The 20,746-nt window shown below is 39.4% G+C and overlaps 1 protein-coding gene and 1 non-coding gene across 3 annotated transcripts in view; both read right to left on the reverse strand.

Moving 5' to 3' along the window:
- Positions 1 to 2,013: 2,013 nt before the first annotated feature.
- The window catches only part of APOO (apolipoprotein O), a 54,392-nt gene continuing 35,659 nt past the window's right edge, over positions 2,014 to 20,746 (reverse strand). For both annotated transcript variants that reach the window (XM_014453042.2, XM_006085626.3), the window contains 4 exons: positions 18,752 to 18,843; positions 14,561 to 14,641; positions 7,034 to 7,099; positions 2,014 to 2,274 (listed from right to left, as the gene is read on the reverse strand). In XM_014453042.2, the coding sequence (XP_014308528.1) occupies positions 7,064 to 7,099; positions 14,561 to 14,641; positions 18,752 to 18,843 (209 nt within the window). In that variant the 3' untranslated portion in view covers positions 2,014 to 2,274; positions 7,034 to 7,063. The remainder of the gene's footprint in view (positions 2,275 to 7,033; positions 7,100 to 14,560; positions 14,642 to 18,751; positions 18,844 to 20,746) is intronic.
- Positions 17,676 to 17,815, reverse strand: LOC111825310. The gene has a single exon (XR_002828480.1).

The raw sequence follows: 20,746 nt of genomic DNA on the forward strand, positions 1-20,746 counted from the left end.
TTCTTTAGACCAAGCAACCTCAAGAACAAGGAAACTTGTGGAATCTCTACTTTCGGGAGGTGACGTAGGAAGATAAGTCAATGGGAAAGGCCTGAAATAATAATATAATGAGATATTATAATAAGAAAATATAATGAGATATAATTTAGGCACAGCTTTACTATATTGAAACTAGAAGCCTGGTGCCCAAATTTGTGCACTGGCGGGGCCCCTCAGCCTGCCCTGCGGGGATTGGGCCGAAACCAGCTCTCCGACATTCTCCGAGGGGTCCCGGATTGCGAGAGGGCACAGGCCAGGCCAAGTGACCCCACTGGTGCACGATCAGGGCCGGGGAGGGACCGTGGGAGGGCTCCAGGGCGTGTCCGGCCTGTTTTGCCCAGTCCTGATCAGCTGGACCCCAGCAGCAAGCTAACCTACCGATCGGAGCGTCTGCCCCCTGGTGGTCACTGTGCATTATAGCGACTGGTTGAATGGTCGAACGCTTAGCATATTAGGCTTTTATTATATAGGGTGATTGTTACAGTAACACAAAAGTATTTCAGCATAAAAGGAAGTAAAAGACTTCTGGGTCACTAGCAGGATTATTCTAGGGACAAATGTGTTTCAGCTCATCAATCCAGTAACAATGCTGGCACCATTCCTGCCATTTTGAATCTATCAAATATATATATATATTTTAAATATACTTTATTGATTTCTTACAGAGAGGAAGGAAGAGGGATAGAGAGTTAGAAACATCGATGAGAGAGAAACATCGACCAGCTACCTCCTACACACTCCCTATTGGGGATGTGCCCACAACCAAGGTACATGCCCTTGACTGGAATTGAACCCGAGACCCTTCAGTCCACAGGCCGACACTCTATCCACTGAGCCAAACCGGTTAGGGCTCAAATATATTTAATATTAACACGTGCATGTTCCATTTGCGTATTACTATTTTACCAACTCCTATCAATTCTTAAAGGTCAACAATTAGGAATTAAATTGATGCTACAGGAATACAAAAATGACTTTTAATTTCCAAATCTTTCACATACTGTTCCCCACCATCCTTCCTGGCTGGCTGACAAGTCAAAAGAGGCTCCTGCTATTTTCACCAGCACTGGGAACATGGAGTTCAATGAGCTGGGCATTCAGGGGCCACAAAGGCGAATACAAGGCCTACATACAGAGAACCAACACACACAAGCACATAGCATTCCCACACTGGCAGAGGACAAAGCCTACTTCATTAAGCATCTCCCACTGGCAATAAAGAACTGGAAGCTCTGTACAAGCTGGGAGGCAACAGCACACAAGGGTTCCCACTCACTATTTTCTTTTGTATGTCTTATAACCAGAGTCAGGCAGACTGTTACTTACAGGTTTTGTTCCTTGTGCTGGCCCTTGAAGCATCGTCTCTTGGTTCCAGAGCCACTCTTCTTGACTCGACTCTGTTGTGGGGCACAGACTCTGCAGATTGCTGGCTGATGCTGCTCTAAGAAGAGTAAATAGCCCAGCCGGTGTGGCTCAGTGGTTGAGCATTGACCTATGAACCAGGAGGTCACGGTTTGATTCCTGGTCAGGGCACATGCCTGGGTTTCGGACTCGACCCCCAGTGTGGGGCGTGTAGGAGGAAGCCGATCAAGATTCTCTCTCATCACTGATATTTCGCTCTCTCCCTCTCCCTTCCTCTCTGAAATCAATAAAAATATATTTTAAAAAAATATGTATTTTTTTAAAAGAATAAAGTTTTCACATACACACTCACACACAAACACATGTACATTCAGAGATACACAACACAATACAAGCCACACACACATATACTCAGAGACATCCACAAACATGCCACACATACCCACACATACATGTATACTCAGACACACATCACATATACGTACCACATACATGCACACTCAGAGACACACACACACATAAATGTATACTCGAGACACACCACACATACACACAATGGCACTAGATACACTTGAACAGTCGCTCCATAATATGGGGGAGGGGAAGCAGGACAACTTTTTTAACTTGGAATTTTAATTATGTACATAAATAGCAACATAAGAACAATAAGTTCAAAGGCATGTACATTATCTGGAGGTGAAAAGATTTCAGGTTAGTCCCTTTGTAGTATGACATCACCCAAGGTAACACTGAGGCCTAGTGTAGTTTTTCCTGAAGAAAAAAGCTTGTTTACTACATTCAATAATGACATCTCTTCCATTTTTCTGTAGAAACACTGGTTTATTGTATGGAGTTTCCAATGTTTACCTATAACTAAAAGAAAAATAACATAAGTAAACTTTGCCAGAAAAAATAAAAACAATGCTACAATTTGCACTTTGAAAATTCTTTAGGTTTACACAGAGAAATCATAACAAATATTTCCATTAGCATGATACGACCATGAGGCTCATAAGGAGCAAGAGAAAAGCGTAATTATTCTCATTTTATAGACAGGCACTAAATACCAGAAAGGTTTTGTGTTTCATCAATACCACATTCAGATTTTCAACTGGCTGTATATCTGAGCTAATTAAACAGATGGATGGATTTATAAATAATAAATAAATGCCTAGTCCTGGCCAGTGTGGCTCAATTAGTTGAGTGCCGTCCCATGCACGGAAAGGTGGTGGGTTCCATTCCTCGTCAGGGCACACCCCCAGGTTTGGGGTTTGATCCCCACCTGAGGTGTGTGTGGGAGACAACACATCAATGTTTCTCTCTCACACTAATGTTCTCTCTCTCTCTTCCTAAAAAGTCAATTAAAACATTAAATAAATAAATGCTTAAGTGGCACAGCAACACCCACCTCACTCTTTCTGAAAACTAAACAACTCTATTTTTGTTCATCTGTTGGAGAACATGATTATATTACTGTCAGTCTGACATCTACCTTTCCTCGCATCAACCCATCATTCTTTTCTGGAATGAGATACACAGCAATTCAGACACACCAAAGGTAAACCGGCTCTTCTCTATACTGCTTTTCCCCCTAATATGTAAAGAATCTACTTAGCAATTAGAGGTTTATAAATATTTTAGAGGCCAGTGACTACTCCTTTGAGATAGCTTGAAGAGTGCTCTCTAAGATAACACCAAAAATTATTAAATTAAACATGTAAACCACTAGCTTACCTTTTCTATCTCAGTTCATTAATCTGTTTTGGACTTCTCTAAGAATTCAAGAGATTTACAGAACTGCTAAAAACTACAAACTGGAAACAATCTATATTAGTAAGGATTCAATAGATCATGGTAGTCCATACTGGGAAATTATTATGTAGCTAAAGGAGTGACATAGATTCACAAATACCAACAAGGAAAATGTACACAATATATTAAGTGAAAAAAGGCAAGTTCATTAATTCAATATAGTTAAACATTGCATGGTCTATGAAGTATTCTTACCAAAAAAAAAAATTGAACCTAAATCTGATTAAACCTTCAGATCCATCAGTTTATAGGAAATGCACAGAAGAGAGGAACCAAGAGATAAACAAAATGACACTAAATGGATACACTCAGCCACAGCCACATGGGAATTCTAAAGGACAAATAAGCCAAGGTTTTCAACAAATAAATAGCAAGGAAAAATGAGGGAGAAGGAACTATTACAGTTTAAAAGGGGCTTAAGAGACCTATCAGTCAAATACAATGAGCTGATCTTGTTTAGATCCTGATTCAAACAAACCAAGTATAAAAAGTTATTAATGAGACAATCAGGGAAGTCTGCATATTGTCTGACTATTTGGATGATATGAAGGAATTAGTGTTAATTTATTTAAGTGTGATAATAAAATTGCAATATGTGCCTTCATGGAGTTTTCAGTGTTCTTGTAAAACAATACAAGGAATATGATCTTATTCTGTCAAAAAAACAAAAGTACGCATGGATGCATATTAATAGATAGGGAGAAGGTCTGGAATGATATACCACAATATTAACAGAAATTACCTCTGGGAAAGGAATAGAAGGCAAGTTTAAAAAAAAATTTTTTTACAAAAATATGCATCACTTGTATAATTAAAAATACATCTCGCCCAGGCCGGTTTGCTCAGTGGTTAGAGTGTTAGCCCTCGGACTGAAGGGTCTCGGGTTTGATTCCTGGTCAAGGACATGTACCCCAGTTGTAGGTTTGATCCCTGGCCCTGGTTGGGGCACATACGGGAGGCAACTAGTCGATAAGTCTCTCTCACATCGATGTCTCTCTCTCTCTCTCTCTCTCTCTCTCTCTCTCTCTCTCACTCTTCCCCCGCCCCACACACACACACCCCTTCCTTTTACTTTCTCTAAAAATCAATGGAAAAATATCCTCAGGTGAGAATTAAAGAAAAACAAACATCTCCAATAAAGACCTAAAAAGATAAAGAATGAAATCAAGGTTGTGTATGCCATAAGTTGAACTCTGGCACAGAATATTTTTGGAAAATGAAATGGATATTTACATAATTTCCTTTATTCCATGTCTCATTGTCCCTGTAGAGAAATATAAGCATATTCAATGTAAAGCAGCGGTTCTCAACCTGTGGGTCGCGACCCCTTTGGGGGTCTAACGACCCTTTCACAGGGGTCGCCTAAATACATCCTGCATATCAGATATTTACATTACGATTCATAACAGTAGCAACATTACAGTTATGAAGTAGCAACGAAAATAATTTTATGGTTGGGGGTCACCACAACATGAGGAACTGTATTAAACACTTGGAGTGCGGGTGAATTTCCCGCCAAAATATAAGATGGCTCTGTCTTTTGGTTTTGTTCCATCCACCAAAAGGGTGGATTACAAACAAATATTTGGTAATACGCAGTTACAATCGGCCCGAGTTTACACGTTTCCCGCACTCCACCGCAAATCTATATGAACCGAGTTAAAGACGGCTCCCGCGGAGTACGCGCAATTCACGCGAGCCGACTTAACTCGTTTCCCGCACTCCAAGTGTTAAAGGGTCGCGGCATTACGAAGGCTGAGAACCACTGATGTAAAGTCTCTGGAGGACAAGTGTGTCTTCCTTGCTGCTCGCCCTCTAGTCTCTCTTCTAACAGCACATCAGATGCACATTTGGCCCCCCTCGCTAGAGATGCTGATTCTGGGGTAGGGCCTAGGCCTCTGCCTTTTAGCGAGTTGCCTGGATAATTTGTTTGTTTAACAAAATTTGAGAACTGCTGACTTGGGGTTACTATATGAAGGGCTGTGATGTGAAAGCAGATCTGCATTTGTTTCCTGTGACCCCTAACGCAGAATCAGGACCACTGTGTAGGACTTATAAGGAGACATATTTTCACTGAGTATAAGAAACAGCTTCCTAAAAATCAGAACTATGCAAAATGGCTGCTCTGTGGGGTGAGTTTTCCTTTTTTTATTTTCATAATAGATTTTATTTAACCCAATGTATCTAAAATATCACCATAATTTCAACATGTAATAAGTATGAAATTATTATTATAATATATTGGTTTGAGAGAGAGGGGGGGGGAGGGAGAGGGAGAGAGAGAAACATCAAGGAGAGAGAAACATTGATTGGCTGCCTCCTGCAGGCCCCCAACCGGGGATGGAGCCTGCAACTGGGCATGTGTGTAGGGTGAGTTTTCTATCAGTAGAGGTGAAAAGTGGGAGCACACATTTGAGGGTGGGAGTTGGGTCAGATGACCCTTCTCAAATTCAAAGATTATATGACTCTCTGGGTCTCCAAACTTAGGGAGACAGCTTGAAAGAGAAAAACCTCAAACCTGGGGCATTCATGAATTTTAAATTGCAGCCATTATATATATATATATATATGGCTACTATGCAAAGTGTCCCCTTAGGAGTTTGACCAGGAGACCGGGAGTTCGATCACTATTGTTTATTTCTGGAATTTTCCATTTAATATTTTCAGACCACAGTTGACCACAAGTAACTAAAATCACAGAAATCGAAGCTCTGAATAAGGGAGAACTACTTAAATATTTTGCTGTATTTCCTGGGCCTTATCCTCTCAAAAAATGTATAATACTATCACCCTGGCCGGGTAGCTCAGTTGGTTAGAGCATTGTCCCAATACACCAAGGTTGTGTGTTTGATCCCAGTCAGGGCACATACAAGAAGCAAACAATGGGGGGAAAAAAGAAGCAAACAATGAATGTATAAATAAGTGGAACAACAAATCAATGTTTCTCTTTCTCCCTCCCTCGCTCCCTCCCTGCCTCCTTCCTCTCTCTCCCTAAAATGAATCAATAAAAATTTTTAAAAGTGTATCATACTTTCCTTTTTTTCTCCACTTAACAATAATTGTGTACATATTACCATGCAATTAAATGTTACTAAAATATAATAACATTCCTGTTTATGGATATACCATGAGAAGCCATTTTCTTGCAGTTGAATATTTAGATTGTTTCCAAATTCCATATGGTCTAATTACCAGGAAATCACAAGTGCTACCATACAATTTTTAATATGTACCCAAAAATAATATAACTAGTGCTTTGTACTTAGTAGGTACTTGATGAGTAAATATTAAATGAATGAAAATAAATGGTAAATTGAGCATAAGACCAGAAGAAATCAAACTGATTTTTCTGACTTCATCTGTCGTCATCTTAAATTTCCCCAGCCTCAGGTTACTCAATCTTTAAAGAAGGAATAAGTACACCTATGAATTCCCTGTCAATTATGATAATATCTCTATTAAATCTAGAACTTCTCTACAACAGTGATACATTCAACGAATGTTTAATGAATGACTATTAGATGAGTACAACTGTACCTACTATAGTGAAGTTTGAAAAAAGAAACTTAAGAAATAATGGCATTTTTCAATTGTTTGAAATCGTGTCTAAAAACCCCAGGTACCTCTCAGGAACAAACACCATTATATGCCATGGCACTTAAACCCAGAAATTAAAGATGGAATGAAATACCATCCTGACCCTATGTTTCCACATAAAGTTGAAACTGCTATAATTCATTTATAGAATTGATTAAATTAAAGAGCTAATTTTAGCTGGTGTTAACAATACTAAAATAACCAGAATTTTCCTATTCTTTACCTGATTAAAATGGGCTGAACCTGGAGTATTCTACTTATTTCCAGATGAATTCTTCACATTTCCTGGCTTGTAAAACAAAAAGTAAGAATATTAGTACAGTTTGAAAAGAAATAGTGCCAGTCTTCAGCATCTGGTTGAATCAAACACTAAATATTATAATACAAAGTGACCCATTTCTCAGTAAACTTAAGGAATTACTAAGGCTCCGGGAGGGCCCTGTTGTAGACAGTGACAGGCACAGAGGGGATCAGGAAATAAAACTCCATCAAAACTCACTATACTAAGTCAGCCAAACAGCTGACTCTATAAAAAATAAAATAAAATCAGCAGTGAAAAGATTACTGGACTACTTCATGTCATAGTCATTGTTAAACAAGGTTTACAACTACGGGGATGCGTCCTGTAGGTACTCCACTCTGTATCATCCACCATAGGGGCCAAGTCACAAAACATGTTTACTCTGAAAAAGCTTATAATCAGATCACACCCATTCTGCCTGGCCGCCATCTGGGAACATATAATTAGGTCATGTCATCCATGAGAAGTGATGTAGGAAAGTTTCTAGTGGGAGTTTATGTGCTAAGTGTTTAAGGCCTTACTTTCTTTCCTATGTTTTTAAGACTTTAATTTTAGTAAGGCCTGATGTACAGCAAGGATCTGAGCTCTCATGAGGTGGCAACCTGAAAAACATTAGGCTGCAGTTAAGCGGGCAATGGGGCTGTGATTCTGTGGTCTAGACTTGGTGCAGGTTCTCCTACCCAGGGGTGAAGGAGGTGGGGGGAGTGAGAAAGCAAAAACATGTGACTAATCCTGTAATTTCAGAGCATGGTTTCTAGGCAACTTCAGGCTTACTGGAGTGTTTGAGAACTGGTCTCTAAGCATGGGGATCATACACCCTGGCTTGCCCAAGTTATACTGGTTTATACCCATTGTCCCAGCATAACAGTGTACCCTTTCACACTCTACAGCAGGGGTGGAAACCTTTTTTCTCCCATGGGCCATTTGGATATTAATAATATCATTTGTGGGCCACACAAAATTACCAACTTAAAAATTAGCCACTATATTTGGTCAAACACTTAATTAAACCCTAATGCCTTGGCAGAGCCAGACTGAATGATTTCATGGGCCTTATATGACCTGCGGGCCGGACATTCCTCACCCCTGCTCTAAAGTACCCTAGTTTGGATGATAAATTATATCATGATCACCAACCATATCTACAGACCATATCCACTTGATGATTAAGTTCTGGGGAACAAGGCCATATGTATTGTTTGATGGATCATTATACAATACCCCAGTCTACTTGTTGCTCTGAACAGAGTTCTATAGCATTCACTACCTGTGTGCCTTACTCTATTCCTTCAGGGACATTCTCTCTCTCTCTCTCTCTCTCTCACACACACACACACACACACATACACACACACACACACACTCCCACAGGCCTTCTTGCTGTGGCTCTTTCAATTTGCCAAGCTCTTTTCTGTGATGAGAATTTTGCAAAATGTATCCCTTGACGTAGATTGATCAATTCCAATTTTTGCCCACCGAAATATAGATCTAGGCTTCCCCAGTCCACTGCCCTTTGGTTTAGATAAGAACATTTTATTCACATTCATAGCACCCAAGAGCTTCCTGATTTGGGTAAATCGTTCACTCATGTTTGAATCCTTCACTAATATATAAGCTTCACGCGGGCACAATATCCTTAGGACCTCCTAAAACACTGTATTCGAGCATTTGTATATAAAAAAAGTTTGGGTATGTAATTAATAAAGAACAAGAAGAATTAAAAAGAGACTTATGGAGATGAGATAACTATGTCCAACAATTGGGTGTCATAAAAACTATGGCCCTAGCTGGTTTGGCTCAGTGGAGAGGGCGTCAACCTACGGACTGGAGGGTCCTAGGTTCGATTCCAGTCAAGGGCACATGCCCGGGTTGCGGGCTCCATCCCCACTGGAGGACATACAGGACGCAGCTGTTCAATGATTCTCTCTCATCATTGATGTTTCTATCTCTCTCTCCCTCTCCCTTCCTCACTGAAATAAATAAAAATATGTATTAAAAAAAAAACCACTATGTGGTTCTCACCCTCGCTGGTGTTCTCAGTGGTTAGAATGCCGGCCCATGGACCAAAGGGTCCGGGTTCAATTCTGGTTCAAGGGCATGTACCTGGGCTGCAGGCCCGATCCCGGCCCACTCAGGGTATGTGTAGGAGGCAACCAATTGATGTGTCTCTCTCACATTGTCGTTTCTCTCTCTTTCTCTCCCCCTCCCTCCCTTCCACTCTCTCTAAATATCGATGGGGAAAAATATTTCCTCTGGTGAGGATTTAAAAAAAACACACACTATGTGGTTCTCTACCTAGTTAAATATACTTTAGGTCTGATTTATCTTAACACAATGCTTGGCAAGTACTTCTAGTGACATTCTTATATATTCTACTATCTATACTTGCCAGAATCTCAATCTCAAAAATTTAAAAGGCTAACTTCATAAGCTTTTTTATCTTTTGGACATTAAGAAAATGAGCACACCTGGCTGGTATGGCCCAGTGGATTGAGCATTGACCCTTGCACCAAGAGGTCACCGGTTCAAATCCCGGTCAGGGCACATGCCCAGGTTGCAGGCTCAATCCCCAGTGCAGAAGGCAGTCAATCAATGTTTCTCATCGACGTTTCTGTCTCTCTCCCTCTCCCTTCCACTCTCTCTCAAATCAATAAAAACATATTTTTTGAAAAGGAAATGAGCACATATAAACATTTTTCTGGTTGAGGAAAACAACTCTGTTGCTAGGAAAATTTTCTTGTTTGGTTACATATCATTTATAGTATAACAAAGCATGACCGTCAAATATCTCACTAAAGAAATATCTACCCTATTACAAATCAGATCTCTCTTGGCAGAAACCTCCATGATCTCAGAAAAAACAACAACATTCTAACTTCAAAAGACAGTTTGTGATCTAGCATAAGCCAGAAATGAACTTTCTTGCATTTTCAGACAAATAATTATTTTTAAAAATCTTTATTGTTGAAAGTATTATAGGTGTTCCCTTTTTTTCCTCCATTGACCCCTTCTAGCCCACACCCCAGGCCTTAACCACACTATTTTCTATGTCCATGGGTTCAGAGAAATAATTTTATTTAAAATATTTTACAACTCAATCATTCTCCTTATAATCTAATTTTAATATATATTAGGTTTTCATTGTTCTTTTAGTAATCAATACATTTATTTAACTCAACATATCTAAAATATTATTTCAACATATAATCAATATAAAAATAATGAGATTGTTTACATTCTCATTATTTTTATCATGTCTTCTAAATTTGGTGTGAATTTAAACTTATAGCACACTTCAATTCAGACTAGCTACAGTTCAAGTACTCAATAGCCAGTGGCTGCCATATTGGACTACACAGGGCTAGAGGAATAAGTTAAACAACACAGTGATGGTTAGATTGATGTGTCAGCTTGGCTAGGCTATAGTAGAAAATTCATGTTTGTCCACAAGCATGAATGATAATTTATATTAGCAAAATTGAAATATTTGTTTTAATCAAAACATTTCTTCCTAACTAGTATGCTCTGCCATGTGAAAAGGGATTTCCAGCCAAACCTCTGAGGTACAGCAGTCCACCTAAATTTCTGAGTCCCTCGCCAGTTGAATTATTTTGATCAATTAATTAACTTCTCCAAAATGCAGTTCCCTCATTTATAAAACTGGGATAGTAAAAGACATATGAAGTCAGAAATAATAACAGGCAAGACTAAAGTGACAGGGATAAATACTTAGATGGAAGAGCCATAAAGAAAGAGAAGAGAGTTATTAGTATAAAAGTCAGAATGGTAGGTATTTTTGGGTGGAGGAAGAGGACTGAGATTGGGGTGGGCTACATGCAGGGGCTTCTGGCTGGCAAAGTTCTCGTTTTTTGTCCTAATGATGATGGGTACAAGGGTGTTTGCCTTATAGTAATTCCCTCAGCTATGAAAAAATTAAGTTGTTGAAGGAAAGCACATTCTTGGGACAACTGGAGAAAGCTGAATATGGACTGTATATTAGGTAATGTTCATGTAAAACAGCGAAATGTTAACTTTCCTGAGTACAGTGGTGCTATTGTGATTATATGAGACAATGTCCATGTTCTTTAGAAATACGTGCTGAATTAGATATGAGTGGAAAGTGCAATGACATCTACAACTAACTCTCAAATGGCTCAGAAAAGTTCAAGTGTGTGTGAGCACCCGCGCATGTGTCAAGAAAATAAAGCGACTGTAGCAAAGTATTAATTGGTGAATCTAAGGGAGGGGTATAGTCATTGTATTCTTCCTGCAACTATTCTGTAGTTTTGAGAATTTTTCAAAATAAAAATTGGGGGATAAAGTAAAACCACACATACACCCACAAACTATTTTAAAGTCAGCCAGCCGGCAGAAATGGAAACCACTTTAGAAACCTACTTGGAGCCACCTAGTAAAATTGATGTGCAGACTCTATGAATCAAGAATCCAAGCCTTATAAAACTCTTAATAAACCATGACACAGATACAAAAACGCTTACAGGTCTGTGTGCAACAACAATATAATGAAAACCACCCAACCAGCCATCAACATGGGCATTTTCCATCAAAGAAATATTCCATAGCAGTGAAAATGAAGCAGCTACAGCCATATATAGCCAATGAACATAATGTTAAGGGAACAAAACAAGTTAAAAATGTAGTAAGACTCCCTCTAGATAAACTATGTATTTATTTCTATTTTGATATATATAGGGTATCCCCAAAAATGTAAACATACACTTTGAATAATTACAAATGCAGTGTTTATTAAAATACATTTTTCATTTTCAAAATTGAGCTATCAGCTGTTAAATTTTGTATACAATTTTTATTTTTTTTAATTGACTTTTAGAGAGAGAGGAAGGGGGAGGGATAGAGAGACAGAAACACTGTTAAGAGAGGAACATCATCTATCAGCTGCCATCTGCATGCCCCCTACTGGGGATCGAGCCCACAACCCAGGCATGCACCCCAACGGGGAACCAAACTGTGACCTGTTTCATGGGTCGACACTCAATCACTGAGCCACACCAGCCAGGCAAGTGTCCCCCAGTTTCCATCAAAGAGATAGTTCCTGGGCCCTAAAAGATTTCTGTTCCAGGGTAGGTTAAATCTTTGTTCTTGTTAATAAAACAAAAAAAGACACTGAAACTCACAAAATCAAATGAGAGGAGGGCAGAGGAATCAATAAAAAACAAAGGCATTTCTTTATCAAATAATTCCTGAAATCTAAGTATATCAAATCTTGGATTAATAGAGCCTTGTGCTATTTTTTTCATTTAAAACTTGTGCTAAATGTTTAGGTGCTCATCATTGACTTTATTACCTTTTATTGAGAACAAACAGCTGTTAGGAAAATTATGTTTTGAGAATAAACAAATGGAAGAACATGAGTTCTCCATGACTCTGAAGAGAGCAAGGGCTTAAAAAAACAAACAAGAGAAAGAAATGCAGAGCAACCATGAGCTAATTAAAGATTTTTACTATCACACTCCCCTTACTATCTCACTCCCCAAACGCAAGCATATAAATTTGAGTAGCTTTAAAATCTAACATTTTCCAATTATCATAAAATGCTGGCCTGTTTGACTTGCATTCCAATTATGGTCCCATTGCTTGTGAGCTGGGTTGAATCAGAACAGAGAAAACTATTTCCAATTGAGAGGCTCCGGGGGACCCCGCTTGGCTTTGCTGTGCATGTGTTGGCCTGACCACACAGTGAACACTCACAACTGAGGCTAAGTTTCACTTTTCACACTTCTTTCTAGGGCTGTGTATAGCTTCCCTGACATTCTAGTATTTTCTTTCCCATATAAAAATCAGTGTGGACTTGAGGAATTTTTAAAACAGGAAAGGAAGCTTCCAAAGAAAATGTCAGGGAAATGAAAGTAAAACAATGAGTGTTTAGTCTTTAAAAGGGATTACCAAAGGGTATTTGATATTAATACAGAACTTCCTACTCAAGAGCTAGTTTAAATAGGCTCAATAGAGATTAATTCCTTTAGAAACCAGTACAAAAATTTGTCAAGATTTCACTGGAAGTGGTGATGGCCAGAGGACGGGGAGCAGAGGTAGGTAAAGGAGGAGGGGAGGAATGGAGACATCTGTAATAGTGTCAATAATTTTAAAAAAGCATTCAAATACAAAAAAAAGATTTCACTGGAAGATTATTTATGTATACAATGAGGAGGGCTTATAAATTTATTCTATAACATTACTTCCAAATTTCCAAATCTGGTTTTTAATTTTGAGATAGTTATTTATATTTTTATTGTGATTTGAGATGATAGTAGTCAAAATGAACTTCCTTCAATTTACAATGCAGAAGTTTTGCTAATATAAGAAGTCTAATTCTTCCTTAGCAAGCTGTGCCTCTGAGTGCCTGAAGGAGACATGATGTCTTGTTCTGTGCTCATTCTTATCAGGAAAAGAGAGAAAATTCCAGTAAACATGGGCAACATCCAATTAGCTATATGGCTGTAAGAAAAGATAAACGATGACATCTCCTTATAGTTATGCAACCTCTGCCACGTGTCCATCAGCCAGATAGATAATCTTGTCTGTAGCTGAGATACAGTATTGTTAGAGGAAAGAACAGGAGCTCATGGCAGGTAAAACAGCAAGAGGAGACTTGGTCATATGTCTTTGGCCTAGCAGCACAAATGTTCCCTTCCTATCCAGTTTTGATAAAACTTTCAAATACTATGCTATAATCTAATTAAGCAAATTATTAATATAATACAATGGCAATTATGGTATAAGACTGCTGTGGAATGCATTTTATGGTTACCATCTATTCAGAGCTGCTGATAATAAGGAAAAGCACAGAAGTTCTATTGCTTCTCCACTAATGGTCACCAGAGAATCTGAGTAAGAGGTCAAATAAATAAACAGAAAAGGCAAGATTGAACAACAGAGTTATCAAGAATTTTACAAAATCCTAGAGCAGGGGTGGGGAACCTTTTTTTCTTCCAAGAGCCATTTGGATATTTATAACATCATTCATGGGCATACAAAATTATCAACTTAAAAATTAGCCTGCTATATTTGGTCAAACTTTTAATCTATTCAGCCCTAATGCCTTGGCAGAGCCAGACCAAATGATTTCTCAGGCCTTATATGGCCCACGGGCCGGATGTTCCTCACCCCTGCTGTAGAGAAACCACATATTTAAACCAAAAGGAAGATAATGAAAAAGGTCTTTCTTAGGGAATGGACTGACTATTCTTGGGGGGGAAAGGGGTGTGGGGGGTGCGGGAAGAGATTGGACAATAATCGTGCACCTATGGATGAGGACAGTGGGTGGGGAGTGAGGGCGGAGGGTGGGGTGGGAACTGGGTGGAGGGGAGTTATGGTGGGAAAAAAGAGGAACCAATGTAATAATCTGAACAATAAAGATTTAATTAAAAAAAACAAAAAAATAAAAGAAAAGAAAAAGGTCTTTCTTACCTTTTGAAAGTTCTCTTTCCACAAATCTTCTACAACTATGTATCCTCGTAAACTCCAGTCGTATAATTTCTCCCCACTGACCTTGAAACAAAATAGAAAAGATCCACTGCTAGTCAGTACATGACTGGTAAGGAATAGAATTTTCCACTTTCCTGTTTCCAATAGAACTATATTTAAGCATATGATCACCACAGAAGTCTGGAAACATACATACACATTAAAACTGTGCAACATGAGCAAATAAAAAATAGTAAGAGGGATAGAATAAGAAGAAAAATACTTTGCTGTGTGTATTTATTTAAAATAATCTGCCATCAATTAGGTGTATATTGCAAACTTTCATAATTTCAAGGGGAAAAAATGTAGATCACTGCTGACATGGGAAATTCCTGAAAATCAGACACAGAAAGAAGGGTTCTACCTACCACATCTAGCACATAAGAGCCAATCAAGTCACACTGCCAAGATGAAAATCAATCATTCATGTTAGGGGCTTAGATAAAAAACTGGAGAACCCAATGAAGATGCTCTGTCTTCCCAGATCCCTCAAAATATAAAGTCTTCAAGTTTCTACAGGGATTTTGCCTCCTGATCCAGAATCCTTTCTACAACATCCTGAGATGTAGGCCCCAGAGTCAGAGAATATTTAGGGGTCAGGGAGTTCACTACCTAAAAGGCACTTGTCCACCTTTGGCTAGATTTAATGGTTGGAAATTTTTTTAAAAATTATTGAGCTTTCTTAAAAAAAAAAAGCTTCCAGTAATTTGCACTCATTGACCCTGTTTATGACAAAGAATGTTGATTACTCTTCCACATGACAGTAATTCAAAATTTCAGAAAACAGTTATTATTCTCTTCCTAATTTTTATAATAATTTATCCATATATGGCATTTTAGTTTACAAAGCACACTCACATGAATTATCTCTATTCTATACACAGTGCTAGTAAATCCAGTGGTAGTTGTAACATGCTGATTTCTTACAAGTTATATTCTTCCAGTTGCTCCAACCATTCTTAAAATATATGATATGATTCTCGGACCCACAGGGAGACATGTCAAACATTTACCACATATATGACACTTTTCGGTGTTATAAATTTCTGAGAGGAAAATAGCATTCACCATCACTTTAAGGGTTTTCTACAGTATTTTATCCAAACACTACTGAACAGAAAACAGAATGTAGATTATTAAGAGGTTTGTCCAAAGTCACACTATTCATAAAAAAACACACAAAACTTAAACTGTGAAATAGGAACCAAATGACACTAAAACGATATCAGAAAATCTTTTTCAATCACTGATATTTGTTTTGTTTTACTGTGGCAAAATAAGCATGACATAAAATTTACCATTTTAACCATTTTAGGTGTACAATTCGGTGGCATTAAATACATTCACAACGTATGCAACCATCATCACTATCCATTTCTGGAACTTTTTCAACATCCCAAACAGATCACTAATGCTTTATACCTAGTGAAAATAAAGTTAATTGTTTTGTTCTGACTTACCCTAGGTACAAAATAAAAGACAAAACTCCTTCCCACTGACTTTAAAAATAAATTAGAATACAACTCAGATTTGCATCCTACTATCTTGGTTGTGAACACAAAATATATTTTTCAACATATGCTATGGCATATAGGATTTTTAAAAAGTCCTTTACTCAGAGGGCAGCCACCTGTGCCTGTCAATCAGCAGCCAGGCCCACCCTATCCATTTACTGTTTAAACCATAGCAGACTGACATGATGTTAGATTATTTTTATGACCTAGAGCAGACAGAGTGATACTCTGTTCCTGAGCTGGGGCTGATAGACAGAGGAGCATAAACTGTCTGCCTTCAGGGCTTCCATAAAAAATGTCAACACCATGCTAGAGAGATCTTACTGGAATTTTCCACCAAAGCCATCAATTTCCCTTAGCTGGAATCACTAGGGTCCCATCTACAACTGCAGCACAATCCAGGAATCTACACTCAATCTTGCCACGAGGACTCCCAGGAGCTCAGTATCATGTCAGCCTGGCTCAGAGCCCTCAGCACCCATTTCTGGTGGCAGCACTGCTCCTCCTCCTAGGACCGAGTCTCCGTGTGATACAGAAGTTCTGGCAACTGATCCCTGTCTCCATCAGCTGTCCAGGAACTCAAAACCTACAGCTTGCTTCGTTCTTGCCAATTTTCCAAGAAACACCATGTCTAGAGTCCCACTACGTTCAGACATCACTGCCCTAAAGGAATCTAGTTTGTATCAGTGGTTCTCAAACTTCATATAGATTAAAATCCCCTGGTGGCTTACTAAAACACAGCTTGCTAGCCCTAACTCTCAGTGCCTGAGTCAGTAGGTCTGGGTTGGGGCCTGAGAATTTGCATTTCTTTCTCCAACTTTAAAAACATTTCATTTATTTTTATCCAAAGAATGGGTTTCTCTTGCCCTGGCCGGTGTGGCTCAGTTGGTTGAGCATCATCCTGTGCACCAAAGGGTCACCGGTTCAATTCCCAATCAGGCCACTTGCCCAGGTTGCAGGTTCGATCCCTGGTTGAGGCAACTGATCGATATTTCTCTCTCTCCCTCTCCCTTCCTTTCTGTAAAATCAATAAAAAAATACTTTAAAAATAGTAATTTAAAAAAAATGTGTTTAAAAAAAAAAGAATGCGTTTATCACAAAAATTTGATAACCATACCACCAACCGCAGCAAAGTCTATAGAGTTACACTGATGGGGGAGTGTTCCCTGGGTATTTCCATGTCAGCAGAGGTCATAAAGGAGGAAAAGAGTAAAAGAAAAAATACTCAAACAAATCCAAAACCCATGGTGACTTTGGGAGAGACACAACATGACACCTTCTGTCTTCTCTCATTGTCAGCTGCAGGTATATTTCAGCAGAATCAAGTATGATTTAACTTGTGTAAACTCTTCATATCAACTCTAGGACGTTAACTGTACCCTGTTAGCGGCAATCAGCACAGTGGACTACTATTTTCAAAAACCAGTTAAGATGGATGTAGAAGGAACCTCACTTGGTTGTCCATTAATAATCCAATGCACTTAACTGGCAAGCTATTAAACAAAGCAGCAAGGTAAGCAGCACCTGGAGTGCTGGTTTTAAAGGTTGTATGGAGGGGAACCCTTAGACTTAGCCAGCTGTCCTAAGCCAGACAGAAGCCTCCATGTTTATGTAGGATCACTGCAATTTGTAGACAAAAGGCATTTTTCATTTGTCCACATGGATGATTCCTGCAGGTTCCATAAGAATTTGCATTTCTAACAAGTTCCCTGGTGATCCTGATATTGCTGGTCCAGGGATCAGCTGTTTGGACTAAATTATGTGCCCTAAAAATTCATATGTTGAAGCCCTACCCCACACATAACTATATTTAGAGATAGGGCCTTTTAATGTTAAATGAGGTTTACAGTGTACAGTGAAAAGGCCATGTTAAGACACAGCAAGAAGGCGGCCATCTGCAAGCCAAGGTGCGAGGCCTCAAGAGAAACCAACCTTGCTGACACCTTGATCTTGGTCTTCCATCCTCTAAAACTGTGAGAAAATAAATTTCTATTATTTAAGCCCCACAGTCTGTAGTGTTTTGCTATGGCAGCTCGAGCTGACTAAGACATCAGCTATAGCCATCCATGTTGCCTGCCACTGTATTCTACTTGCCAGCATGCCATCAAGCTAAGGCCTGAAGAATGAGAAAGGAGTAGCCAACTGAGAGCCCTGAGAGCAGTGCTCCCAGCAGACGGGTCTGCACTCCCTGAAGTACCTAGCAAGGGAAGCGAGGCCAGCTCCAGGACCAGGGAGAAGGCACAAAGGGCCGAGCACAGGCCCAGGCCTGCACCTCCAAGGAGGGCGCTGTGACCTGAGACACCTGAACTGAGAATGACCCATAAATATCAACTTCGAAATTTGAGTCTCTAGAATTCCATGTCAACATGCAAAAAAAGGATCTTAAGGTGTTTTTTAATTAATATTCAAATTAGTGTGTATTTTCTGAATAATGACATGATTGAAAGGAGAGCCAGAGCTGAAGTACATAGTGGAGAACATTTAAATTTGCTCTATTCATTTATACGTGCAAATAAACTTTAGTCTGGTGTTATAAAAGCTATAAAATAAAAGTAAGCAGTAAACCCATACATACATAAGCAAGAATAAGGAACAGCTTAACTTACTGGGTCTAACTTACCTGGAAAAATACGATGGCTTGTTGTGGATAATAAAGCGAGGCAGCTAATCCCATGAAACTAGGTGGATACACCAGCTTCTTTATTTTTGAACCTATTAAATAAAAGGTCCACCTTTACCATCACAATTTGCCTGTATATCTAATACTGAATAAAACTTCTTTGGTCCTAAGATTGACAGAAAAATGTACCTACTAATATCAAACATATAAAAAAGGACCACCACATTTTCGCAGCTTCAGTGCAATAGAATTCACACAACTTACCTGTTCAAAGTGTTTTAAAGTGTACAATTCGGCTTTCAGTTATTCAGAGAGGTGTGCAACAATCACCACAATTAATTTTAGAATATTTTCATCACCCCCAAAAGAAACCCACATCCATTAGCAGTTGCCCCCAATTCCCCCATCACTCCCAGTCCTAGGGAACCACTAATCTACTTTCTATCTCTAAGGATTGGCCAAGTTGGATATTTCATATAAGTGAATTATATAATATGTGGTCCTTGTGACTGGCTTCTTTCGTCAGTGCAATGTTTAAGAGAACCACCATTTTCAAGGAAGCAGGAAAAAAGATTGTTTTGAAAAGGAAAACCACATGAAATTTTGGTTTCTAAGGTGTATGTTCTTTTATAGTAAACTGGATTCCTACTTACATACCGAACACAAGCATTCCTCTCCTCTCCTTTCTAATACTCCGTGGTAATAACAGTACAAGAAGAAAATACAGATAATAAACCCACAACAAAGAGGAAATGTGTGGAGGGGGCACCGACAGATAAGAAGTCTCAACCAATTTACAGAAAATGGAGAGTGCGCCCAGCTGTTACGTAAGACTGGAGAAAAACCAAGACGCTTAGAGAAATGGAGTTATACTTTATTATTATTATGCACGGGCCCAGAGAAAAATGTCTTTCAAATTCTGAGCAAAAATCATGGAGGAAGCTTTCCCTATTTATGCTTTTTCCAGTTCTTTGTCGCCCAAATAAGGGTTTTTCCAGTCCCCTTTGCAAGTTCTTAAAGAGCCCCATGTGCTGTGGCCTTGAGACCACAACTAAAGGCCTGGCCTGGCACTAGCAATGATAACTCCGTCTGGGGATAGTTTATGGCCTCTCTGGAACGGGAGTAAACAGATCTTGCAGGACCAGACAATTAAAGGGGCAGTGGCTAGAGCCAGCAGTGGGCAAACTACGGCCCGTGGGCTGGATCCGGCCCATTTGAAATGAATAAAACTAAAAAAAAAAAAGACCGTACCCTTTTATGTAATGATGTTTACTTTGAATTTATATTAGTTCACACAAACACTCCATCCATGCTTTTGTTCCGGCCCTCCGGTCCAGTTTAAGTCCCGTTTAAGAACCCATTGTGGCCCTCGAGTCAAAAAGTTTGCCCACCCCTGAGCTAGACTATAGGCTAGTAAGAATGTGCATTAGGTTAATGGCACAGATTCAGATTGCTAGCCCCCAGAAATGTCTCATTTTCCCCATCACAGCCAGCGTAGCTCAGTGGTTGAGCACTGATCAATGAACCAGGAGGTCACGGTTTGATTCCCAGTCAGGGCACATGCCTGGGTTGCAGGCTCGATCCCCAGTGTGGGGCGTGCAAGAGGCAGCCGATCAATGATTCTCCCTTATCATTGATGTTTCTATCTCTCTCTCCCTCTCCCTTCCTCTCTAAAATCAATAAAAATATATTTTAAAAAAAGAAAGAAAATGAAGAGTGGACGGAAGCAAGAGGACACACAGCCCTGAAGTCCTGAGGAGAGAAGGGCTGTAGCACAGGAGGGAGCAGGATGTCCCAGCAGCCCAGATATGACAGGTATTGTGGAGGGTGGAGAGGACAACCAGGGATCAAGACATGGGTGTAGCCCTGGGCGGTTTGGCTCAATAGATAGAGATCAGCCTGGGGAATGAAGGATCCCAGGTTCAATTCCGGTCAAGGGCATGTACCTTGGTTGCAAGCTCCATGGGATCCATGGCCCCAGTCCGGGCGGGTGTG

This window comes from Myotis lucifugus, unplaced genomic scaffold (assembly GCF_000147115.1).
Source record: "Myotis lucifugus unplaced genomic scaffold, Myoluc2.0 scaffold_20, whole genome shotgun sequence".
NCBI lineage: Eukaryota > Metazoa > Chordata > Mammalia > Chiroptera > Vespertilionidae > Myotis > Myotis lucifugus.